The sequence below is a fragment of the Acipenser ruthenus genome, chromosome 42, assembly GCF_902713425.1.
Source record: "Acipenser ruthenus chromosome 42, fAciRut3.2 maternal haplotype, whole genome shotgun sequence".
NCBI lineage: Eukaryota > Metazoa > Chordata > Actinopteri > Acipenseriformes > Acipenseridae > Acipenser > Acipenser ruthenus.
The window spans coordinates 9,570,543-9,597,764 of NC_081230.1; the positions used below are offsets into that span (position 1 = coordinate 9,570,543).

General features: G+C 44.2%; 1 protein-coding gene across 1 annotated transcript in view; it reads right to left on the bottom strand.

Annotated features, from left to right (window-relative positions):
* LOC117401124 (integrin alpha-5) overlaps nucleotides 1-4,072 on the bottom strand; it is a 41,502-nt gene extending 37,430 nt beyond the window's left edge. The window contains exon 1 of the mRNA XM_059011367.1: nucleotides 3,675-4,072. Coding sequence (XP_058867350.1) covers nucleotides 3,675-3,952 — 278 coding nt within the window. The 5' untranslated portion in view covers nucleotides 3,953-4,072. The remainder of the gene's footprint in view (nucleotides 1-3,674) is intronic.
* Between the last annotated feature and the right edge of the window lie 23,150 nt (nucleotides 4,073-27,222).

The window sequence follows — 27,222 nt, forward strand, 5'->3', positions numbered from 1 at the left end:
AATGCTAGCTTTCTGGTGTCCGCTTTACTACATCTTCCACCGTTTCACAGGGATACCGGTTCATGGTTTTACCTACAAGAAGACTCCCGCAGCACAGCATTTTGATCCTTTCCACGTTTACACTTCTCTTGCTATTTGATGGTGCTCGCAATCGTTCTGAGTGGTGCTGGGCTCTTCCAATATTTAGCTATTAAAACCACATTTGATGCGACTCACTCTTACATTAGCCAGCGTGCCTTGGTTACAAGCTCGGGTTTGTCTGAAGCTCACGCTGGACTGCTTCTCATTTCCATCCCTGCCAGCGCGGTTCGGAGCCAGCCCACCGAATCCCTGCCACGGTCGAGTCACAGAGAAGGATCGAGGGAAGCTGACAAGCTGCCAGGCTTGGCACAGGCCAGGCGCATCCGTGCAGACTGATCAATAACAGCAACGCTCTGGATCGAAAGCACGTCTACCCAGATAACACCCGTCTGGAAGTCATGTGAAAAAAATAACAAATAAAATCAAAAAGCGGGAGAGTCCGGGTAGCCATAAACAAAGAGGATAAATTCCCCCGGTGTGCTTTCTGGATTGACGAAGGTTAAATAAATAAATAAATAAAAAGGTTTGGATGATGTAATCCGTACGGGAGGCGTTTTTGTTTTCATGAAGATTTAAATTACCATCAACAATATGGATAAGTTATCCATTCCACAGCCTCACCACCAGGGTAGGTCTCAACCCTGTTTTCCCAATTCCTTCTTAATCAATCCCCCCCCCCCCCCCCAATTCCAATTCCAATTCCATCGCAGGAATCAGAATTGATATTGGAGACTTCATTGTCACGATAGTTCAGTTGCTGTCGTTTGAAGCCAATTTAACTGACTAACAAACAGCGACTTCAACTGAAGTAATTTGTTGCCACTGTGAGCAGCTCACTTTAACAGAACACTGCCAATGGTGTTGGAATTGATTAAAAGGGAATGGGAATTGGAAATCGAGAAACAGGAATTGCCTCACCTCACTGCACCCCACTCTATTGCACTCGTGCCATTAGAAATCACCACACTGGAACAGTGCAACAAGGACAGAAAGCCAGTCGGCTCCCTGCAGAGCGCACTGCAATAGCAGGGACCCTACAGCGGACGCCCAGGCACAGCCTCTCACCGACTCCCTCCCTCCTCCCTCTCGTGTTGCTCACAAGTCAGCTGGGATCTGGATGAGTTTAGCAGCTCAGCTCTTATTGTGCGAGTGTCTGGACTGTGCAGGAAGACAGCGTCTAAACGCAGAGGCTAGAACTACAACTTCAGTTTACCTTTAAACAGCTGGCGGAAAAGGAAGCCTTTTGGTTGGGGGGGGGGGGGGGGTTACATCACCACAGGGATGGAAATAAGACTCCTATTGCATAGTATCTTCACCCATTCCAGGTTTTACTACGACAAGATTGATTATCCACAGTGTGTACAGGTAAGAAGCTCAGGTGTATTATTATTGAACTCATAGCGAAACCAGGGAATGGAGCTATGCAATGGGAGTTGCATTTCCAACCCCTGCAATAATTTGGACAAAAGCTTAAATTTAAAACCACCGAGTGTAGGCAGCATGCGCTGGCGCGGCTTGGTATGACGAGGGCTCTGGAGTTGTGCTCAGCAGTGGGGGTCTCATTGCCAGCTGGAGCACAGTACTGGTGCTGCTCAGCTGTGATGCAGGGCTGTGCAGAATGAAGAAAGGTGTGGAGGTATTGTGCAAGGGGTTCTGCCCTGTCTCTCCCCGTCTTTCCAGTGACTTCACACACACAGGGAGAAAACCACCAGAGACCAATTGCAACACACTCGCTTGCAAATCTTCAAAAGAAAACAAAAAAAAAAAAACATATGTCTGAACAAGGAAGCTGTATTAAAGTGACGTTCACGCCATTGTGTGCTCAGACAATAGTGAGTGGGGTCTATTCACAGCAGCTATGAAAGAGCAGTGGTTTGAGTGGCTCCATATGCAGAAGTATGTTTAGTAGCATCAAGCAGAATGGAGCTTAAGCACTGCTGTAAATCTTCCTTGAGTGGTAGAACCCAGACCAGAGCACAGGGACCAATTCCCCCAGCAGTAGTCCTGAATCGGGGCAGCAGTGTGGAGTAGTGGTGAGGGCTCTGGACTCTGGACCGGAGGGTTGTGGGTTCAATCCCCAGTGGGGGACACTGCTGTTGTACCCTTGAGCAAGGTACTTTACCTAGATTGCTCCAGTAAAAACCCAACTGTATAAATGGGTAATTGTATGTAAAAATAATGTGACATCTGTATAATGTGAAATAATGTATAATGTGATATCTTGTAACAATTGTAAGTCGCCCTGGATAAGGGCGTCTGCTAAGAAATAAATAATAATAATAATAATAATAATAAAGTATAAATAATACACTAACAATACCAGGAACAGCTCATGCAGAGACTAACTACTGGAGTTGTACAGAGCAGGGCTTGGACCAGGACTTCCTAACCCTGGAGCCCCCAGTGTCTGCTGGTTTTCATTCCAACTTTAACAACTATAACATTATCTGTTCAATGAAGGGTTTAGTTGAGTAATTGAGAGCTCAGGTTGGAATGAAAAGCAGCAGGGACGTCCTGGCTGCCCTTACAATCATAGCCATCAGTTACACAGCAGCTTCATGATAAAGAAAATACAAACATACCAAATCAACAGGACTACATAAAGATGAACCGTCACTTCAGACAGACCAGACCTATTGAATGGGTGCGCAGTGTAACCTGCACAGAATTACTAGGGATAAATGGACTAAGTTTTAGACAATACAAGCTCCCCACATTTCCTAAATGCATGAATAAACTAGACGGTGGTCGAAACTCAATGTGTGAAAAGCGACAGCAAGAGATCCTGCTATCTGTTTCTGTTGTGCAATACACGGCTATTCTTTACCCAAACCAAATACCTATTTATTATTAGAATGGTCAGTTTTGATATTATGTATATATACGCAGGCACGACAGGTAAATGTGAAGTCGGCCGACTATATTTTGAAGGGACGCGACCCCTTTAAGACTTGCGTTCAATTTGCTTGGCTGCGTTTAGGACAATACATCGTTTGTTCAAATACGGGCAATTCAACTTTTGATGTAACATGAATGACAAAGTGGAGAATATAATGAAAAAGTGATAAGAATGGGTGGGGGGAGTCAAATTAGTAAACGTGATAAAAAAAAGGAACATTGGTTTTGAATAAAAGATAAGTAAAAGTTTAACAACTTTTGAGAACTGAACTTAAATACTAAATTGTTTCAAAATGAACAGGTTTGTCTTTAAGCAACTAATATATAAATTACAAAAAATCCACGAAAACTACAAAAAGACTAATAAAACAGATTTTTTTTTTAAAAACTTTGCTTAAAAATAAATTCTTAAGTTATTGGGGATCCGTGCTATTAAAATAATGCCTTTGTATCGATGGAGCCGAAAATTCTCAAACAGAAAAAAAAGTATATTTTGAATGCGTCTTGTCGCAAATCGCACGCTAAATAAATTCTCGACAACTGAGTGAGGAAGGGGGGGGGGGGGGGGAATCAATTACTCACCCAGAACTCTGCTATTTCATTCTTTCCGTCGCCCCCCGTCCCTCCCAAATAAAGAAAGTCAACTTTAAAATTGCACGCATATGTAAACAGAAACTCAAAAACGGGGCACTGACCTTGAGGAACCCGGGAGATAAAACTCCACTGAAAACCCGAAGTAGCTCCCGTTAGGTCCGCTGAAGAGCGTCGGTGTCTCCACGTCCAAATTAAGCCCAGAGCACAGCGGTGCTAAGACCAGCAACAGGGCAGCCAGGGAGCACGGTAATAACAACATGCTGGGAAGAGAAGAGTTTATGAAGAAAATCAACTTTTTACAAAGTTGCGGGCTGTCTGCGCGTTCCCCCGTCGCTCTGTTTAATAATCCAGAACTAGCCATTGATAAGATGTTGAACATATATTTATACACCACAGAAAGAGGCGCACAATAAGTTTTGCGAAGTTCCTCTCTCACTAAAATTGTTTCATGTCTCCCCCAGTCAAGCACTGACTGACTAACTCGCAAACTCTCGTCCCGCACTCTCTCTCGCACTCTAGTACTGGAGCAGACAGAGAGGGGTGGGCCCCCCAAAAAATAGGCGGGGCTTAAACTTTCTAATTCACAAAAAAATAGCTTTATTATTATTAAATCATTCCGTGTTTTTTTAAAAAAATATAATTTAATTATTATTACTTAGTAATAGATTACTTAGAAAAGATTACTTTACATGAAACTAAAGTCTTTTTAATTAAGTGCTTTACAGTGACTGCTATTTTAGATATTTTTCGGATATATCGCATTATGAATGGACGGATTATTATTTTTTAATTATTGGATTAAATTCACTTTATTAGGCACGCTTCCCTTGTATAAGTTTTGCTTTTTCCTTTGCATTCCCCGTAGTTTACCCTGCTTGCCATGTTTATTACTATGCTTTAATAATACTTTTTATTATTTAATAATAATACCATACCTCGCTATTCTTTGCAGTGTTTCCCTATGCTTTACCATACCTCGCTATTCTTTACAATGTTTCCATATGCTTTAACATACCTCGCTATTCTTTGCAGTGTTTCCCTATGCTTTACCATACCTCGCTATTCTTTGCAATGTTTCCCTATGCTTTACCAGACCTCGCTATTCTTTGCAGTGTTTCCCTATGCTTTAACATACCTCGCTATTCTTTACAATGCTTCCCTATGCTTTACCATACCTCGCTATTCTTTACAATGCTTCCCTATGCTTTTCCATACCTCGCTATTCTTTGCAATGCTTCCCTATGCTTTATTAAACTTTGCTATGCTTTTACTATGATATACTTCTATGTTTTTTTTTTTTTGTTCACGTTAACTGTCACTATCATACAAGTGTTACAAAAACGAAATAATATTAGCAGAATTTACATATTTCTTGCTCCAGGCTATTGTTTATTTCAACGGAATGGTGCGTTTTTATTTTGCAGTCTATGCACGGTATGCCGTTTGTCCTGCCGTATCTCATTCGATAGCAGCATCACGACTACGTCATGTTGTTTAGACAGGTCAGTAAACAGTCGTTTATGAGCGAGCTACTTCTGGAGATTCTGCAGAGATAGCACAGCCCCGCCCCCCAAGCCATTCTGTCCATTAATTAAAACCGAGTCGCTCCGTTTCCATTAGTGAATGTAGTGAATGTTCATAATCTCAAAAGATCTAATTAGTTTCTCTGTATCTAAATACACAAACGTTATAAAACACACACACGCTAATTGCAGTGCACTGCAGGGACGGTCAATATTAATTGCTAAATACAAAGGACAGCTTGCTTCTAACCCAAAGAACAAATAGCTTCAAATTAAATGCTTTCAGTTTTTTTTTGTTTCTGTTTCCTTGTGTTATTGGACGTTTGAAATTGTTCAGAATGGTTCTTATTTAAAAAATAAAAAATCTATCTATCTATCTACAGTATCTACCTATCTATTATTATTATTATTATTATTTACTTTTACCTGTGTTAAGGTGTTTCTGCCTGAGTTAATCAATTTTATATGCCTAGATCATCTGAAGTGTCTTTATATTATAAGTGTCAGCCTTATCTAGCCCACAGCTAGTGTGTTGACAAAGTGGCAGATCATTTTGGCGGATCTAGCCTGTGTTACATGTATCTACAGCAGGCAAGTGAAACTGAAGAAAAGTTCTTGAGCTAAAGAGAAAGCACTTTGGCATCACAGAGACACACAAAAACACACTGTATTGGAATAATTGCAACAAGGGCCACGCCAAATGATTACCAGCATTATAAAAGTAAGACTTACAGTAACACTGAAAGTTGAAGCATGGACCTAATACAAGCTTCCTATAGTAAAAGCAGCTCAAAGTGTTATAAAGCATAGCGAGAGCATTGTAAAGCTCAGAGAGGTATGGTAAAGTATATTCAAAACAATGGCAAACCAATGCATCGTGTAGCCATGGGAAAAAAATGCTGAATTACTGTGCAAATCTACTGAACACCGCCAAGCTTGAACCCAGGTAGAGGGGCCTGGTGGGTGGTCTGCAGCTCAAGCATCCCCTATAGATATATAACTCATTCAGATCAATCTGACAAATATTAACCACCGCCAGACACTTGAGCAAACAGAGAGAGGAACACAAAAGCAAGGTCGGTTACCCCAGGGGGTGATGTCATCGTGTGTGCCGATTGCACACAGCGGGCACGGGAGCAGGGGATCCTGCAAAGTGAAATAACGGTTTAGCATTTCACTCGGCTCATTAATTACTGCGCTGCGGCCACTGGGACGGAGAAACACAGCCTTTTTAGGAGCACAAAGTGGAACTGCTGTCTAAGGCTTCTTGCTTGGTCGGTACTGTTGCTCCTGAGAATAAGCAGCGAGATTCCAGGCACAACTCTGAAAGCAGACTGTCTCAGTTAATAAGTCAGCTGAATGATTTGTATTATAAATACTTATATGATATTTTGCTCAGCCTCAAAAAAGTTAGTAATAGTTTTTGGAGCACTCTGCTTCCCTGGCAGCGCAGAGAGCATTTGGGACAGCAGTTAGTATTCATTTACCAGGCTGGGAGTTCAGCAGTACCATTATAATAGTTTCCCACAGTCAAAGCAAGGCCAAGTGTAATCAAGCACAGTGGAAGCATGGTAAAGCACAGAGAGGAGAGGTATGACGAAGCACATTAAAAAAACAAACAATGATAAACTAACCCTTATCACATTTTCCCACATTAAAAGCACAGCCAAGTGTAATAAAGCACAATTAAATAATTGTAAAGCACATGTAAGCCTTGCAAAGAACAGGTATGGGGATGTATATTAAGAAAAACATGGAAAATTTTATGACTGTGAAAAATATACCAGGGTAAACTTGCCCGAGGGTATTGTGTGTTCAGGAATGACCAGCTCCCTGCAGTGCAGTGACATCACCTCAAAGAATTCCCTGGATGACAGACTGTGAACCAGACTGCGGACGGAGTCTCTTATCAGGGATGATAAATCAAGCAGCGGGGCGAGAGTTAGACTGAATTACAGACTTGAGAAGCCCACCTCGTAGACACATCACAGAGCACTGCTCCCTGCCCAGACCCCTCCTCACAGCACAGCCACCCCCCCCCCCCCCCTTGTGGGGTGCACACTTTGTGGGGGGTAACGTCTTGCTGCCTTGCACCCAGACTCTGGATCTCCGTTCCTCCTCACATCACAGACTCACACCTGACCTCAGTCCTCCGTTCTCTGGTCTTGCGTGTTCCGAGCCTCTTGTCGTTAATCTCTTTAATATTTTAATTACAACGTCAATCAGTGTTCAATTCGTTTAAGTGACGATGAGATTTATATCAGGTTCACCTCCCTCCTCTCTTGTTTTTGGATTTACTGTTTTACGAACAGCACTATAGAAATATAAGCTTGTTTTTGACACCAACATTTTTCAACGAAAATGAATTTTCTTCCATTTCTGTATGCGTTCTGTTTCTAGATTTACTGACTGCCATTTAGAGCAGGTAATATTCAAAACAAACAAGAATATAAGAGAAAGGGCAGATCCTGCACAACAATGTCAGTATAAATAAACAAATAAAAAAAACACACTTCTGCAAATTAGCTGTAAACCATGTTTAGTAAAAGTGCTGCAAATTAGCTCTTGTGGTGGAATGCTTTGAAGCTTCCCCCTATAGGAAACAGCAGTGTGTTGGTGTTGTTTTCTTTTTCAAATGGGAAAAGAAGTTTCTCACGGAAACTAATCTGATTGCATTCTGAATTCTGAGTTCCGTGTTTGGAATGCTGAGGGTGTTCTGGAACACTCCGCTCTAGTTACTCAGACCTGAACATTCTGCAGTTGCTCACTACTCTTACTCACTGCTGAGGTAGGCTGATCGGTCCTCAGCCTGTCCTAATTTGGCTGTGTGTGTCCCCACTTGCAATATTGTGTTTATATATTTAGAAGCAGACTCTCTAGCGCTGGGGTATCCCAAGTAGAGTTAGCTGACTCATCCACTCATTGTGGTGGTGGTGGGGGGGGGGGGTTTCACAGCTGGAGCTCGTCTGCGGCTTCTGGAGGGCAAGTTAGACACTTCTTCACACAGAGAGTGGGGAGGGGATGGAACGGGTTTCCAAGCCACATTGTCGATGCTGAATCACTGGGGTCCTGTAAGACCCGACTTCACAAAGTTCTGAGATCAATCAGCTGCTCGGACCCGGACGATAGCCGATGGGCTGAACGGCCTCCTCTCGCTCGAGCATTTTCTCATGTTTCTGTTTTACATTCTTAAATGCAAGAGGGAGACAGAACCCTGTTAACCTGTAATATTCACACTGAAAAAAAAAACCCTCTTTGATGAAGGTCTGATTGTTGATGCTGATAGCGCCCAGCCCTCAGCACCTGGATCAACGCTCAGCAGCCTAACAATAGTCCTGTAATCCCAACGAGACACCGAGCTGAGAGAGCCTTGGCAGCTAAATCCATTGTCATTGTTGCCCCTCAAAATCCCTTCAAAAGAACGCTGAATAAACGCTCCGCACCGTTCCTTCAATCTGACCTGCGGGACGGGCAGTTCAAAGAGAAGCCACTTATTGTTTTGGGATTGTTCATTACTCCCTGTGCAATGACCCCACCCCCCCTGGGGAGAGGGGGTAATGAGAGACCAAGATCTCTGTGATGAAGGCCGTTGAGACTGACCGAGCCAGGAAAGTGACGCTAATGAGGCAATGACCAATTAAGAGAACGTGCCTTGTGCTTTCATCCAGAGAGGGCCGGCCTCCTCTCGTTTTATCTTTATTTTCTTTAATTGTTCGGGGAACGGAATTTGGCTCCGGTACGTGTGGGGCTTGCGAGCCAGTCCTGTTTTTATGAGAGAGGTTGAAACACAGCAGTATTTTCATTATGAATACATATACAATATTTTGAGGGGTATTTACAATGAGCCCCTCTTTGTAACAGCTTCCAACTGTCCCACTAAGTAAGGCTTCAGACAGGGCCTCTCCTGAGCTGCACAGACTGATCCCCTCACACTCTCTTCAGTGCTAGCAAGAGGCAGACCTTTTCACTCCTACTGACAGAGGAGACAGTGATGCCCTGTCTGAAGTCAGGTTGGAACACATAATCCATTATTGTTATAATTTGGGAAACATTTTTAGCCTTGATTTCCTGCACTTATAAATGATTATCACACCCACCACTGAAATAAATAAATAAATTAAAACACAGAATCGTCTTTTGTGTGAGATGTAATACGGTATTTCCAGACTGGTGTATCCGATTGCCTGTTGGAAGGCAAATAGCTTCCCAATTGCATCCTCAGATGAATAGGTCTGTCTGAATAATACTCTTGAGTCTCTTTCACAAAAGACAAAGCTCTTAATCAGACTCCCCGCTAATCAGACAGCCCTCCCCACCCAGGGGGTCCCAGACTGGGAATGAATGAGAGCCCCCCTCCCCTGCTTGCAGTGTGGGATGGGACGTCACAGTAATGAGGGTTAAGGAGGAGATGCTAAGCCGGGCAGATCCTCTCTCTAGACACGAAAAGCCTGTCTGTGTGTCCGTGGCTGCTGCAGGCCCCCTACTCTCCTCCTACCTGCCTCTCAGCCTCTCTCAGTGGGTGTGTTAAGTGAGTGAGCCGCTCAGAACAGCTCAGTGAAAGAACCCACTTCCCGGCACGTTCAGTCCCGCTCCCCCCTGAGCAGCTCAGAGCTGCAGAGCGGATTTCATCCGTGATCCGAGTGAGAGGAAAAACTCGCTCTGAGCCGCTCGGTTACTGAACGCACCCACTATGAATAGTGGTAGCCACCCAACACTTAGAAACATGCAAACGGTTCTGTGAAGCAAAGGGAGTCCCGATGTTGCCTATATTATGACATCTCCCCCGCTGCCATGACGACCCGTTGTGTTTTCATAAACACTGCTCTGCGAGGTCACCACAGCACTGACTCATGCAGCTGGGAGGGGGGAAGCTGTAATTAAACACCTAGAGAAAGGCCCCCTCCTCTAAATACTCAGAGTCTAAGCTAAACTGCCCCTCCATGCCTGGTAAAGCCTGTGTTCATTTCTAGTTTAGTAACTATAACTGGCACTTTTTGCCGTTTTAATAATTTAGAAAACCCATCAGGTACTGCTTGTGTAATTGCACCATGTTCTGAATAATGCACACATGTTTTTGCAAAGTTCTCCAACCCCATAGAGTTTGAATAGCTTTTAAAAACCGAATTCAACGTTTTTTCCAAAAAAGAATGCGAGAGCTGAGGTCTAAATGAATTATAGAAACAACGTAGAATGAAATCCTGAAACCACATCCAAAACCCATGGAAATGAAAAAAATCAGATCAATTTTTTTTTTTTTTTTTTGTATCCGAGCATAGCAAAGTGTGATAAAGCACAGTGAATAAAGCAGAGGTAAGCATTGTAAAGCACAGAGAGGTCTGGTAAAGCATAGGGAAGCATTGTAAAGCACAGAGAGGTCTGGTAAAGCATAGGGAAGCATTGTAAAGCACAGAGAGGTCTGGTAAAGCATAGGGAAGCATTGTAAAGCACAGAGAGGTCTGGTAAAGCATAGGGAAGCATTGTAAAGCACAGAGAGGTCTGGTAAAGCACAGGGAAGCACTGTAAAGCACAGAGAGGTCTGGTAAAGCAGAGGTAAGCATTGTAAAGCACAGAGAGGTCTGGCAAAAGCATATTAAAAAAAAACAAAACTATGGTAAACCCTTATAAAAGTTTTCCATAGTAAAATAACAACAAAGTGCAGTAAAGCACAGTGAAAGCACGGTAAACCACGGGTAAGCACATTGTGAAGCACAGAGAAGGATGGTAAAGCGTATTTAAAAATAAATGGCAACCCATGGCAAACTTTGGTAAATGCATAGCATTACCATGGGAAAAGAGCAAAATGAGCTTGCAAATTTACCATGGTAAACTTCTCCACATGTGTAGCGTCCCCCAGCTCTCACAGTTTTGCAGGGGGATGCTGGACTGCTTGTCCCACGGTTCAGTAAAGAAGCCTGGCGTGTACACCCCCTGCGTGGAAAAACAGCATGACATGACATTTCCTACATAGAAGAGGAACAGCTAATTGAATCAGCAAAGAACAGCATCCATAGATTAAAGCCAGCTCGGCTCAAACGAGAGCCCGGAGCAGCTGCAATTGAACACACATGATGGAGCCAGGGCCAGACTCGGCGCAGACGCTGAGGGTCTTCTCTGGGTTAATCTATCATTACCTCTGTGCTGCGTGTCTGCATTAAGGCTTACTCGCTGCGCCGCACCGCAGGCAAACACATCAAAACCTTAGGTTTCAGTGCAGGCTTTTCAGTCAGTTCTACTGAAATAGCCCATGGCAATCGTGATCCGATATTTTTGCCTAGTAATGTGGTCCTAGATATTAGTCTTCAATGACCATTGACATTGATGACACCGTCTGGACTGTGAAACACACTAACCCTGCTCACTGTGACTGCGGGACTATACAGCTAACCCTGCTCACTGTGACTGGACTATACAGCTAACCCTGCTCACTGTGACTGCTGGACTATACAGCTAACCCTGCTCACTGTGACTGGACTATACAGCTAATCCTGCTCACTGTGACTGGACTATACAGCTAACCCTGCTCACTGTGACTGGACTATACAGCTAACCCTGATCACTCACTGCGTTTAAAGCGTGTTTTTGTATTACATTTTTATGACAACATGGGGTCCTTTATTTTTTTATATTATTATAGGGCTTTTAGTTTCCCTGCCCACTCCCTGCTGGGCTTTCCACCAAAATAATGTACCCCCCGCCCCGTCCTTCTCTTCCCACCCTCCCTGCCAGGGTAGAGACTGGGCCGGGGGGAGTCCCTCTCTGCAAGCTGAGCCTGGAATAGCCCAGTGCTCCCAGCACTTAAGCTCTTAATTAGAAGGCAGGTGACCGTGTTGGCGACACAGCATTTAGCAATCTGAGAGCCTTTGTGTTTGCAAAGACTGACTGGGACTGGTACTGGGTGGAAGGGAGGAGCGCTAGAGGGGAGGGAGGGGTTTGTATTGATCCATAACTGGGGTTTCTGATTGAAAGAAAGAACGAAACTTACTGTGTTGCAATAGAGCCCCATCTGTGAATGAGTTGATTTGCGCAGAGTTGCTGTTAGGCAATACCACAAAGAACAGATCAGTTCATTTTTTAAACAGTGTAAAAAAAATAACATCGCTTCTGCCCATGTGCAAAAAAAAATAAAAATAAATAAATAAATCTGTAAATAAACCTGTTAACAGGCAACAGATAAACACAAGTAAACAGAAACTGTGTTTATAATCTCTGAACATTCAAAGGCAAAGAGCATCATTATCTTGCTGTTTGTGTCTAGCATACCCATCACTGCTGAGAAACGGGGGGAAATTATAGCAGCTTTCTTGCTGAGTAACGTCAGCAAACTGACAAGTTCAGCAATCACAGACTGACATCCGCCAACAACAAGAAAACATTAACACATATTGCCAGGATACTGTAAATACTAGTTGTATAATTATACAAGAAAAAGTTAAATGTGCTTAATTCATAACTACAAAAAAAAATAAAACAATAGATTATAAATCACGCAGGTTAGACTGACTACACCAAACCTTTGTCTTCTTGGTTTATTTCTAGTAAGTTCCCATCCATGGAATCACATCAGCTCACTGTCTGTCGTCTCTCTCAGTCTCTGTAAGGCAGAGAAGTTAAAAAACAGATCCTCATGACGTGACTGACCACAGACAGACGCAGTCACCTGTACAAGTCTCGGGACAGTGACTCTCCCACAAACCCGGTGAGCCCCACACTGCAAGGGTGGCAATAAGACTCCTGTTGCACAGCAGTTTCCACCCACTCCTGGTTTTACTACAAGCTTGATTAGCCACAGTGTAAAGGTAACAAGCTCTGGTTTGTGTCTCATTAAACTTACAGCAAAACCAGGAATGGATCACACTGCTGCGCAATGGGAGTCTTATTGCCATCCCTGTACTGCAACATTATTAGTCATTTCCTGCTTCGGCATACCCACAAGGGCAAGGCCTTGGTCTACAGTTGAACATTTACTCCCATGCCCCCCCCCCTCCCCCCACTCCACACACACACACACACACCCTGGAATCATACAGACTCTCTCTCTCTCTCTTCATGTGCTGTGATATAGGCCCGCACTTACCACAGCCACTTCCTTTAATGATTAACAAGGTCTCCCAGTCCTGGGGAGGAAGGGTGGGGACACTGAGTGTTATTTTTCTTTGCTTCATTGTTGTCGGGTCAGGAGCTCCCTGCTGCACAGAGCCACATGCCACACTGTAAACCTTTAACCGCAATGCATTAGCCGTGGTCAGGGTGTGATATAACGGGGTCTTGCTTTCGGAGAATGACAGGGGAAGCACTTCACTGTAACCAGAAATAAAACCCACCCTGCTGGTTTCATAACTGCCCGCTAATGGCATTAATAATATGTACCTGGAAAACGCGCTGCTCAATCCCTGGCCCCTCGGAAACAACATCAAACCCCTCCATCTGCATGCAGTAAAAAAACAGCTTTACAGTCTCATTAAAACACCGCTGTGTTGTTAAAGGGCTCTGTGTCCTGTCCCCCCTCGTTCACACATTTGTCCCGCTGGAAACCACTGGAACCAGCAGCCACTGGGAACCCAGGGGGGCTCTTTAACAGGGAGCCTGAGGAGAGAGAGAGGGGGGCCGGGGTCACTGGAGCAAGGAGCTGGGTCTCAGTGTGGAACAATCGATTGGCTTTTATTACTGTGTAACTTGTGTAGGAAACACTGGGCTGCAAGACACATTGAACCAATGACACAGACAGAAACTTTTTTTTTTTTTCACAGACCCTGATTATCTCTAAAGTGGAGGCAGTGTGGTCCAGTGGTTAAAGTCCAGGGCTTGTAACCCAAAGGTCACCGGTTCAAATCCCACCTCTGCCACTGACTGACTCACTGTGCCCTCCGTCCTGCAGATGAGATGTTAAATCAATGTCCTATTGTAAGGGACTTTGCATATAATGCACAGTTCACAGCCTACCTCTGTAAAGCACTTTGTGATGGTGGTCCACTATGAAAGGCGCTATATATAAAATAAAGATATTATTATTATTATATATTATTCTAATGTAACATTAGGTAGTCCAAGACCAGTGCTAAGAGCGGTCGTTGATTTAATAAAGTTTCTTTTCTATCTAAAAAAAATACAATCCCAAAAATAAAAAAGAATGATGATGTAATGCATCTCCTCCTAGCGATTGATGAGTTAATAATACTGAGTTCAGCATAAGACACATACTGACCTCTCGACTGCAGAGCTGCCTCTTTTATTGAATGGTGAGACGTTTGTCTTTGAGCAGTGAGGTTAGAGGTTCACGTCCAGCCCTTGTCTTTCCGTTCGATTCAATGGGCTGAGATGCCAATTCGTTACAATGAACAAGCCTTCTGGCATACAATGAGCTGCTTAAGAGACTGAAACAATGTTCCGAAACCTACTCTTTCATTTACCCTTCAATCGCTTGTCGTTACTTTCTTGTATTCTCATTCAGTTTCTTTCACTCTTTCTCTCTCTCATTTATTCACTTATTATTTTTTTTCTTTTATCAATATCTTGCCTATGAAGTGAGCGCTCCAGCAGAAAGAAAGCTGAAGAGCCCAGATGTTGAGGAAACATGTTTGGAGACAGTCAGGGTGCCTCTTACAAGCGCATGTGTTTGCGTTTTCCCTGAAACAACTTTCCCAGTAACCGAACGTGGTCCTTGGAGAGGAGAGGAGGCCCCTTCAAAGCGGGGGAGTGATGTTCGCTCTTTAGAAACCTCTGGCCTGGGCCCAGGGGCTCCAAACAGACCCTCTGGAACGCTCTCCCAGGCATCCAGTCACGTCATCTCACTAACCTGGAACTGGGGCTTGCTCTCCAGTCAAAACCGGCAAGATTGTATTTTTTTTTTTTTTAAGGGACAGGAAGCATCGAAATACTGAAGCTGTAAAACAAATTTCGGAGAGATCCTGTTTCTCACACGGCGTTTTAACCAAGCGAGACAGAGCAGGGGAGCACAGGCGCCCCTTGTGAGGCGAGGACTGGGGATTTCTGTTGCTTTATAATGGCAACTTATCCTTGATTATGACATTACCATTGTGGTTGATCTTGTCTGTACTGTAATGCCCTCTGATCTACTTCTTAAATGTACAGCCCCTTATAAAACCTTTATAAGGGATGCACCCTCTTCATTTTGGTATCTGACTTACACACCCTAAAAGTGCGCTGGCCAGATTAAGGGATGGTGCAATACTGAGAGAGAGAGATGGGTTTGCGAAAGCTCTCTGTAACCCATTCCTGCGTTCTGACTGAAACCAGAGCGCCAGCAATCCCTGAACTCTTCAATTGCTGTCAGATGTTTCAGTAACAACGGCAGCAACAATAAGCCAGTATCTACAACAAGCTCTCCCCCGCGCTGCCCTGCACTGCGCTCGGTCTCTCCAGGGAGGGAGGGCAGTGATCCAGCTCAACCAGTGATCAGAGAGGCTGGGGGAACGAGCGGAGGCTCACACCAGAGATTATAATCAAACCCATCTTGAAAAGGGGGGGCATGATTATATTAATATTATGACCTTGGGGGATTATTCTAACCCACAAGAAGAGGATCGGTACAAGATTATATCATTATAACCCATAAAATAATATATCGTGCGGTGCAATAATATACTACATGACTTCGGAAAAAACAGGAAATATTGAAAACAGAGAATCAGTTAAGGACCTTTATACAGTAAGTTACAGTACGATGTACTGCCTAACCATGAATCAGCAGAACTAACTAACAGCAATATATAAAAGCATATAAAAGCAATCCATTTTCGTTTAACAGAACCTGAAGATCTTGTTTGTAATCCGTGAGGGCAGCAGTGTGGAGTAGTGGTTAGGGCTCTGGACTCTTGACTGGAGGGTCATGGGTTCAATCACAGGTGGGGGACACTGCTGCTGTACCCTTGAGCAAGGTACTTTATCTAGATTGCTCCAGTAAAAAAAACCTAAATATATAAATGGGTAATTGTATGTAAAAATGATGTGTTATCTTCTAATTGTAAGTTGCCCAGGATAAGGGTGTCTGCTAAGAAATTAATAATAGTAATAACCCCCTTCTGCTGCAAGTAGGAGGCCTGCTATTCAGGATCACTAGGAGCCCTGGCTTCTTCCTCTAATCGGCCTTGCTTTTTAAAATCTTTCTGAACAATCATAAACAAGAGCCAAGAGAGCTCGCTCCACCAGGGTCCTGTGTTCTTATCAGGACCGGCCAGGGAGAGACATTCTCTTGTGATAAGCACAAAGAATGGAAGCCGTCCACTTTACTTTATTTTTTCCTCTTTTTTTTTGATTGTCAAAGGCTTTTTTTTTTTTTTTTTGTATTAATCAAAGTTTCCTAAGCAGCATTTTAAAGGGTGTGGCCCGCCCCTCACTAAGAAGGGAATGCGCCTAGCAAAATTTTTTTTACTGGGAATGGATCCTAATTTGCCATTAGGAATCCAAAAAACAAATACACCGGAGTTTAGATGCCAAACTTAATGGGATTTGGAGGAATTGCTGCTTCTGAACCTGTGCGCTTGAATCCCATTAAAACCCCTCGACTTTATTCCAGCCGATTCAATTACAGCAGGTCCTAATACAACACATATTTAATTAATTATGTACAACTGCCCTTGTTTAGACAATAAATCATTCAGGAGTAGTGACTGTGTGTGATTCAACTCTCTTCACTATGATTCCGTTTTGATCAGCCAGCCCCCCTGCAGTCCTCATTAACTCAACCCTGCTGCTGAATAGCCTGAGCAACGCGGGGGAGGTGATCAGTCTGAGCCTGATTTAAAGCAGGCGCTGCTGTGGGTCAATCAGAGGCACTCGCTGAATCAGGGATGCTGCTCAGACGAGGCACAGTCTGGCAGTTATCGAGCTAGCCAGCCCCTCGCCTCTCCTCTCCTGGCACGCTGAAGGTGCATTCTTAGCAACATCCTGTTTGGACATCCATCAGCGGCATTGTGTATACAGAATATAAGGACAAGGTACATACTTGGGAAAGCTTGAGCGTAAGCAAACGTGTGCTAATCCCCGTCATCCCTGAATCACAGCACTTCCTTCCCGGGGTCACTGCCTGCTCCGAGAATTCCTCATCAGTCAGCCAGCCCTCCTCTCCAGCATCGCCTGATCAAAGAAACTTCCCTGTAAGGCTGGGATCACAGACTCTGATTAGCAGTGATCTCAGACTGCCTGTTTGTAAGCGCCCTTAAAAAAAAGTCCACCATGGATTGCAGTTTTTCCCCCCCATGCTTTTCCCGTGGCTATACTCTGCATTTACTATAGTTTACTCTGGTTTGCCATGTTAATTAATATGCTTTCCTATGCTTTTCCATACCTCGCTATTTATTACAATGCTTCCCTAAGCTTTACTGTGATTTCACTATGCTTTATTACACTTTGTTGTGCTTTTACTATGGTGCACTTTCGTATAACCATGGTAGAAAATACTGCAAAAATACAGTGCCAGAAATAGCATGGTAAACTTTTATAAGGGGACTGCCTGCGCACTCGGCAGTCTAAAAATCCTCATTCCACACAGTATCTATCTCTGTATTTGCAGCAGTAAGAAGTGCGTTCTCAGTATTGTAACAGTGAGCAACACAGTTACCTCTTGTACTGTACTGTCAGAGGCAGACCCAAGCAAAGTTAATTTCTTATGTCAATTTTTAAAAATTTTTTATTGGCATAAGAAATAATTATTCAGCCGGTATTTTAATCCACGGATGCGAAGTAGTGCAGGAATCACTTTTATTGGACTCCTGTCTTCTCACGGAGTAGAGCAGGAAAGCAGGAATGCATTTTCTTGGACTGGTTGAGATTATAGAGAATTTAGTCTAAACCGAGAATGAGGAGCTGGGAGAGCCTGCTCCTCCTCGTAGTGCATTGAGGAGCATTTATTATACCTCACATTAACAACGACGAATCAGACACGGCGAAACCACATGCTTGCACTGATCGATGTACAATATACTTTATGGATGCTGCTTGATGTAAAAAAAAATTACATCATATTTGTACTTCTCTTCCTTTACACAATAGTTTGTAGCATCATTGAAAACTACCAGTGTTGAGAATAATTCTCCAATATTCCGCGTTCGGCTTCACACTAACCTCCTAACCCTCCGTTCACTACATTCCAGTTTAGTTTGTTCTTCAATCAGGAACCAGACCTTGCTGGCTGCCCAGTTTGTTTCCATTCTTTATAGGCGGTTCCAAAAGACCTTGAAACCGTTGCATTAGTTATCAGTATAGAGTTACTCTAAATGCGAGTCTAGCTCACAAGCGAGGGTGCTGCTGGCAGAGACAGCAGAGTCTTCCTGTATAGCACACCTGGCACACAGCCAATACAATTACACAATTATATGTAGGCATATATATATATGTGTGTGTGTGAGTGTCCATTTCTAAGGGTGTATCCTGTATCAGCCCCTATTGAAAACATCAACAGAGGGGATTCATGGAAAAAAGATACTAGAATAACAAAAAACACTGTTTGAAAAAAAAAAAAAAAATCTGATTTTTATGATTCCTGAAATAACACACAGCTCAAGGTTATTGTCTTAACACTTCTTATTAACATTATGAAATGCAATAAATTGGGTTTAGAAATTCTAGGGCGGCGTTATTAAGACCCGGCACTCTTTAGATCATTAAAATAGACCCCCTGATTTTAAAACAGCGTGATAAAATAAGACCCCGTTTTACCCGATTTCCCCATAGTCTGTGTGCATGTCCGGGAACAAAACCTGATTTCAATCTATTTTCTATTTCAAAATATAGACTTTCGTAAGCTGAGAACAGCAAAAAATAAAAGGTGAAAGTCAGTACCAGAGATCAGGAGAATGAAATCTGACTTCTAAGTTATCTCTTACTGGTTCTGCCCTCCCACCACTACAGTGTAAAACACAGAATACGTAGGAAGACTTCTACTTCTTTATTAAGAAAAACAATATGACGAGAAAGAAAACGTTGAAACGTTGTTTTTCCTTTCAGTAGTTTCCTTCATTGTTACTACATTACTAATTATGTATCATCAGTGATGTGTTTTCTAGTCACTTCAACAGGTCAGCCTGTACAAAGTTTTGATAGGAACTGGGGCCATGGTGTGCCTTAACAAAGGGCTTCTTGAGAAAGCTGTGAGATTGTGTCTGTGTGTGTTTGAGAGTACAAGACTAAGAGCCAGCTTTGACAAACCAATTCAAAGAGAGAAAGAAATAAACCGATCCAGCTGAAGTAAATCAAAAGCAGGTGGTTGGTGCTCTCTCTCTCATCACACACGTACACACACGAGCCCTATCCGCGCTGCGCGTGTATCCACTCCAAAAAGGATCTGAGGTTTCTCTGCAGTGCCAGGACCCTGACTCTGGCCAGTTCACCCCCCCCGGAGGAGATAGTGGGAGGCGGAGGTGGGGAACAGGTGTGGGGTCCTGGCTTCTGACGGTCCGCGGGACATATACAGGTCGCAGTCTGTAAACAGAGGCATGTTTGAAATCCGACCCGTAAACAAACAGACAGACCCAGGTGAAGGGATTTCAGAGTCCCCTCGTTCCTGAGGATCGAGAAAGAATTAGGAACAGATTTCTTTAAAGGCTTAAAGACGTGATGCATTTCTTGGCATGGGCTGCCTGCCTCCAGCAAGGCACATGCTTGCTGCTCTGTGGACTGTGTGTGATTCAGCTGCAATGGGGCTGGGAGTGGGAGAGGAGTGGAGCCACCACTATGTCACTGCTAAGTCACTGTTGGTTAGGGTTGGGAAGCAGCTGGATGAATCGAATTGAACCAGAGCATGGAATCTCTGACTGTGCTCTCTCTCTCTCTCTCTCTCTCTCTCTCTCTCTCTCTCTCTCTCTCTCCATCTGCATACATCTCATCTCTTCTCTTTCCCCCTCCCTTGTTTCACTCTTTTTCCTCCCTTCTTTAGAGATACTAAAAGAAAATTAATTTCAATGAAACATGTTTGGACTAGAAGTCTTTCTCAATGTGTTTGAGTTTTGCAGTGGTTTGAGATCCCCTCTCCTTCACTCTATGCCAGAGTCCAGGTCAGAGTGACAAAGGGGGGGTGGGTGGGCTGCATCTCCCCTGGGCAGAATGGAGCACAGAGAGAGAGAGAGAGAGAGAGGACAGACAGAGAGAGGCAGTGACTCAAAGAAAACATTCCACAACATGATTCCTGAAGAATCCTCCAAGCACATGCAGGTCGGCTGCAATCCTGAACAGTCCCAACCCCCAAAGGCCAGCGATCCTGCCTCTTCCTTTATCACCTCAGTGATAATGATGCAATTCCCACATCCCACATCCTTTAAGTGCACAGGAATTTGCCGAAGTTTCCCACGCTTTCCCTGAGCGACACACACACACACATAGACACACACACACACCTCGATCAATGATTACACAGATCGTGAATATTAAAACAAACCTTTCTGGAGCACTCCCCGGAGGAATAATCCTGGATCGGGTTTGGAATTCTGTTTCTAATTTGCTGGGAATAACATCTGTCCTGCCTGTTTGCAACATGCCTGTGATTTTTATCTGTCCTCTAAACCTGTCAATGTCAGGTCCCCCCCACTAATAAAACAAGAATAGACCGACCCCCCCCCCCTGCACGCCCCAAGCATGTTCCTGGGAATGTTCGAGCATTCCTATTGGAAACACGGAATGGCGGGCTCCCAGGGAGAGCGTCATGTCATAAATGTGTCATGTTTTGGCAGGAAAGCGAGTCCATTCGGAAACCTCTGGAGAGAGCATGTGTATATATATCATCACTGTTCAGCTTTATTACAGGAGGATAATTAAACCCATGCAGCGCTGCCCGCCCCCACCCCCCCCCCCCCAAGCCTGAGACCTGTGTTAACATTGCAGGGATACAAATAAGACTCCCACTGCATAGGAGTTTCAACCCATTCCAGTACAGCTAACAAACTCAGGTGTGTCTTATTATTAAACACGCCGTAAAAACCAGGAATGGATCAAACAACTGCTATGCCATGGGACAATGAAGATCAGATATGGGACCCTTTTAAAGTCATGGAAAATACTTTCTTTCTGCCAGGGGAAAGCATTGCTCCGAGATTGCCTCAGAGGTGGGTGTGAGCCGGAGAGCTGCAAAAGGTCAGGGAACCAGAACAGCAATCAAGACAACTCGGGGGAGGATTCAAACTGACGAACCACGGCAGGGAATATGACTGTTCCGCGAGGGTGGGGAGAGGGAATAGGGACTATGAAGGGCTTTAAGATTACATCCAGAACTATTTAAACACACAACAGTGCTAAATTTAGAAATACTTATACATTAAATGGCAAATGTTTCCAAATAGAATGTTGAAATTAGTTTTTTATTCACGTGCTTCGATCACTGGGTGACGTGGAATCCGACCCCCCCATTGATAAAGTGTGAATGGTCTCTTACTGGTCCCATTAAGAGATGTGCACGTGTGCTGCTTTTGCATGTAGGAGACGTAGTCGACCAAACAGAGGACTGAATGGTACCAGTTACAGCACGTTACTTTTCTTTTCCACAGTAAAAGCACAGCAAAGTAAATAATGAAGAAAAAGGAGAGGAAAGGGAAAGGTTTTAGATTTGGGGAGAAGTGGGAAATATTTTCTGGTACAGCGGTACTGGTCAGAGTGAGGCTATATAGGAAGATCCCTGGACCCCCTACCTTGCCAAAGACTGACCAATGAGGAGGCCAGAGCTGTGAGCTCACAGAGCAGAGCCCCGCCCCCTTCTCCCCACGCCCCGCACCGCTCTCCTGGTTCTGATTACATCGCTACCGAGGCTCAGATGGAACCGCGAGAGCCCGGGGAAGTCATGGAAACAATTAAACTGCAAAGACATATTTGGAAGCTGAGCAAAAGCAGAGAGGGAGTTCCTTTTAAAGAAATGCCAGCTCGCTTCTCCTGTATTTAACAGGGTAGGATCTAACGACAGGAGGGGTGCTTTCAAAGAGCGCTGTGTGAATAAGGTGGGGTGCTGCGTCAGCGAGCGACGTGCCCAGGGAACAGAGCCAGATTTGTTCACTCCTCTGAGAATCTGGGAAAGGGAAATAGGTGGGTCAGGAATACTGACACATGTTAAACGTGAATCTGTGTACAAGCAAACTGGACCGCTTCAGGATTCAGGACAGACGTTTACTGATCGTGACAACAAAAACACCATCTAGCATCACCGATGAAATATTCCAATTAAACACAAACAGAAAGAAGGCAAGCTCTTGTGTTTTTTTTTTTTTTAACGACTCAAACTTCCATCATTATAATACCCGGGTGAATTTGATAGGATTACACAGGGATTGGGGGGGCAGAGGGGGTAAGACTCCCATTGCAATATCCAGTCATCGCGGTCTGACCGTTACTCAACCAAACGTGTGAATTATTGAGCAGCACAGCATTGCACAACCAGCGAGGGTGGGATGGTTAGCATAACGGCCTTCACTTTCAGTTCTGGTTGTGGTTATCTACGCCTTTAGGGATAGCAACAGTAAATCTGCCCGGAACGAGAGTGTAAATACCTCTTGAGTGCAGTAATGCAGGGCTCTGCAAGTGGAATAATACGCCACAGTCTGCCCCCACTGTGTGGAAATATCTAATGTACCAGCATGATGCTACCCAGGGCTTATACCAAAAAGTATTAAAATCCCAGTGACCCAATATGGAAAAAATGTCTTCCCAATAACAGTAAATCTTTTATGAGGCGTGGGAGCAGGGCTGATGCAGTCTGCACCAGATCAGAGGGGTAAGCTGCGAGGAGGCTGCATGGATGCCATCATGCCTCTAAAGAAATACTGTAAAGTATAAAACAGACATTGAAACAGCACCTCTTTGCAGACAACGAAACGCAAGACTAACTAATAACCGAACACTGAGCTGCTGAAGGCTGTTCACACTGGCACTCAACTGGAACTTCTGTAACGCCTTTCACAGTGTATAAGATGTGTATATATAAATAAATAAACAGTAATGTAGCGCAGCTGAAAATGACTCAGGTGGTCCTCAACACGGGAAGTGTTTTCACAGTTTTTTTTTTATTTTTTATTTCTGCAGGATAAACTTTTTTGTTTCACTTGATTTTGAGTCAGGGAGATTTGACCTTTTCCATAACACTACTGCAACACCTGTCTCTCTCTCTCTCTCTCTCTCTCTCTCTCTATATATATATATATATATATATACAGTATATATATAGAGGCTTCAAAGCCTTCCACGAAGGCTTCCTCGAGCTTGCTAAACAAGCGGTTGGGTTCCTAGCACTGCAAGGAGATGAATGCCGTTTTATTTTATTTTTGGCTCTGGTTTTGCTATACTGCATTCAGTTCTCCTTTCCACTCCCCAACAGATTTGATTTTAGTTTCCTAATAGATGGCCTTTGTGTCACCATCATGCAGTGATGGACTGAAACCAACATCATGAAGTGCGCCCCTGGCTTTAAAGATGGGATTTGGGGAATGGCTTCCACCCTCCTGCCATTGCCTCTCCTTCAGTCCACACTAACAAACAGATCCATGACTCAGTCATTCTGTTCTGTGATCTCTGTGTGCTGCTGATTGAGTTTGAACCGCACATGTTTTTATTGTCTTTTTTGTTCTTGTTTTCCAGGACCCCCTTGTAAATGAGGACTCAATGGGTAATTCTCCTGGTTAAAGAAAGAGAGACAGGAGTCCTCTTCAGGTCCAGCCCTTATGAAGCTCTACAGCTTGCAGCCGTGCAGTGCTGTGTAATCTCAGAGCAGGGGCTGGCTGAGTGGATTATACATCCATGGGAGCTCTGGTTACGAAGCACAGTGGAGCCTCAAGGATAGTGATTCACTAGTTGATTAGACACAGTGAGCTGAAGCTGGCCTCTATGAGTAAATGCACAGCATTACAGTCTTGGAAAATGAAAGGCAGGCTGCGGTCTGATCACTGCTGTTTGGCATCTAATTGAAAGCTTCGAGGACAGTTCAAAAGAAGGATGTTTCATTCCTGCTTCTAAACAGTTTATCCAGCGGAACCAAAAACAAAACAAACAAACTAAAACTGAAAGCTCTCGCTGTCACACACCGGTTCCAAAGCCTTCTCCTATTGATTTACAGCGTCGTTTTCAGCTCTCGAGACATTCCTGTTTTTAAATAGAGAGTTACAAATCAAACTGTTCTCACTTTGCTTTCAAACGTTAAAGGAAAGCGCAGCGTTACCTGATCCTGCCGCATGCACGAGGCTTTATCTTTACAAGAGGAATTAGTGTTCATTTGAGAGCCTCTTCTGATACTTAACCTGACCCCAGGAATGGAATCCATAGCTAATAAATCATTTTTTTTGCACAGCATCTATTATATATATATATATATATATATATATATATATATATATATATATATATATATATTCCCTGCCAAATACATTTCTCATAGAATGCATACAAAAAATTAATTTATATATATATATATATATATATACACACACACACACACACACACACACACATCATAAAAGCCTTATCACAGGTGAGATATTATACCAAATATTCATAACCTCCTACTGCTGCAGAGGGAGGACCACTGTTGCCTATCGGGACATCACCTGGTGGCTTCACCTGCCTTGCTTCCTTGCTAAAGTCAAAATATGTAATTCATAGCTAAGTTTCTTCTTCTTCTTCTTCTTCTTCTTCTTGCTGCTGCTGAAGGAAGTACCAAGGCAGGAACACCACCTCGCGCAGGCAGGGTGACGAATCACACAGCGCTACACCTCTGCTGACTGCGTGTAATTAAACTCTGTCTAACCGGCTGGGAGAATGTAGCACCTCTCTGGGGTTTACTGGGGTGAGTCTTTAAAAACACAGCCGTGAATAATCAGGCTTAAATACGAGCGGTGACAGCTTAATCCCCTTTAATGAAAACGAGAGCAGAGCCCCAGGACTGCACGCAGCGACGGCGGTGTCGCGATACGATCTGTATCACGATATGCGTCGCGATACATGTGCTGCTCCCGGGGGGCTGCTTGTATGACGCATAATAAGATGAAATAGTCATTTAACGATGCAGCACTTTGTTAAAAGACAACAATTAAATGAGACAGGGTGAGCGTGTATCTATGCCAGGAGAGCGAGCAGTCTGTCATTCAGCCTGTCAGTCTGTCTGCCTGTCTGGCGTTGGGATTCAGGAGTTTGTTTTCCACGTTGAAGACAGGAAGTGAAAGCCGCTGCCGGTTGCTTCCTGTTCTTGTCACAGGAAGCCGGTTGATCCTGGCGGCTCTTCCGCTCTCCTCCTTCTCGACCCGCCAGGAACCCTGACTCATCCCTCCTGGGCCAGCCGAGTGGAGATTCCCTTTCAGCTTTCCGGTCTCATCTCCTGGCATGGGTCTGCACTTTCCAGCTTCCCTTCCTGGGCATTAAAACCAGTCCTGACACAGGGGGCTTGACCACAGATTAGAGTCTAGTTACATCTCAGCACTGCTGAGTGGGCATCATTGTTTTTATATGTCAGCAAGCTGTCCTCAGTACTGGATCAAGCTGCAAAGCACGATGCAAGCACAGGGTGCACATGTTACCCATTTGTCAATGCATCTCATATTTTAAAAGGATGATTAGTTGTCAAGAGATATTGCAGGCAGCACGCGCTGCAATGAATTGGCATCTCAGCCCATTGAATTGAATGGAAAGGGCTGGATGCGAACGTCTTGCCATTCAACATTCAACTGAAGATCTCCTCTTAGCGGCTAATGAGTTAATCAGACTGACATCAGCATAAGGCCCGTGCTTGCCTCTCGTCTGCACAGCTTGCTCTCGGGTTCAGCGGTTCCAGACCTTGCCTCTCCATTCAATCCAATAGGCTGGGATGTCGTCAATACAGAAGTGAGGGGGGGGGGGGGCATTGGAGCTGGGAAGGGAAGCAGGGATGCAGTTGATAAAGGAAAAAGGAACGGTTTGCTTTTGGAAAAGCGAGAAGACAAAGCACTCAAGCCCCCCAGCTCTGAGCTCAGCTTCCTGTCTCGGCAGTCACTTCTTCCAAAGGAAGCCGCTGGGAGCCGCTCTTGTTGTTTCAGATATTCCCTCCTTTATTGTTTCTTGTTTGCGTTCTGCTATTTTTGGCAGCAGGATCTTGTTTCCCCTTGCACGGTCCTGGACTGTGTTTTGTTTTGATGGGTTTTTTTTAAGTTAGGATGGGGGAATGTGATGCGCACTGGGACTGAATAGGCAAAACCACCAGCTTGAAAAAAATAAATGAAACAGAAATCAAAGAAAGGTTTAACAGGTAAAGTGAGACAATAAACGACTTCAGGGTCTAGGCGGAGCCTTAATTGGTTCAATTCAACAATTTGGAAGAAGGTTTGAAACAAAGACCAGGAGTGGAAGGCCAGCTTTTGCCAGCCCTGATCTAAAGTAACTCTCCTCGTCTCCAAAACACTGTCAGGTTACGTCATATGTTTCTCCTCAGCTGCACAGCGTTTCAAAGGAAAAACCAGAAGAGACGCATCTTTCTTGAGAAACAGGGCAGCTGTGCTAACAACACTTCCTCCTTTGAAAGAAATTCCCAGCCGCACTTCTCACTGGCTCCAAATGTGAAATTCATGAAAAGCGAGCAGAGGGAGCGATTTGCTCTCAATGCATCAAAGACACCAGCGCTCGTGTCAGGATCTCCTCAGGATTTTTGGGGTCCTCCATTCAAAATGTGGAACCTTATTCCTCAAGCACACCAGTCCTGTCTCTCTGAATTGGCACAAATAGGGACAATGCTTTCTTTATATAAATGAGCAGTTGTTGAAGTTTATAGTCTCTTAACAACAAGCTTACTAGCACGCCAATAATTGTGTTTCGTTGCCTCTAACATACAGCGGCTTGTGCTAAGCATTTCCAGGTCAAATTCCCCAGCCTTGGTCTCTCCGTAATACTGATGGAATATAAAAGTTGAATTAGAGCCTTAGAGGCCAGTGGCTTCTCTAAGCTGCGACTTTGAAGCTGCAGTTGCAATGTGTGTCGCTGTGGGAAGGGCTGACTGGGTCACAGGGTCAGTGCAGCCCCTCTCCTCTCAACACCCCTCCTCTGGTGCTCCTGATTCTCCTCAGCCAGGCGATTGTTTCAGGGCGCTATGATGCAGCGGTTTCCGTCTCTCTTCCCCGGCTGTCGGAGTTAGCAGGCAGGCGAACGGCTTCCTGGTATTGCTTCTCAACACAATGCACAAAAA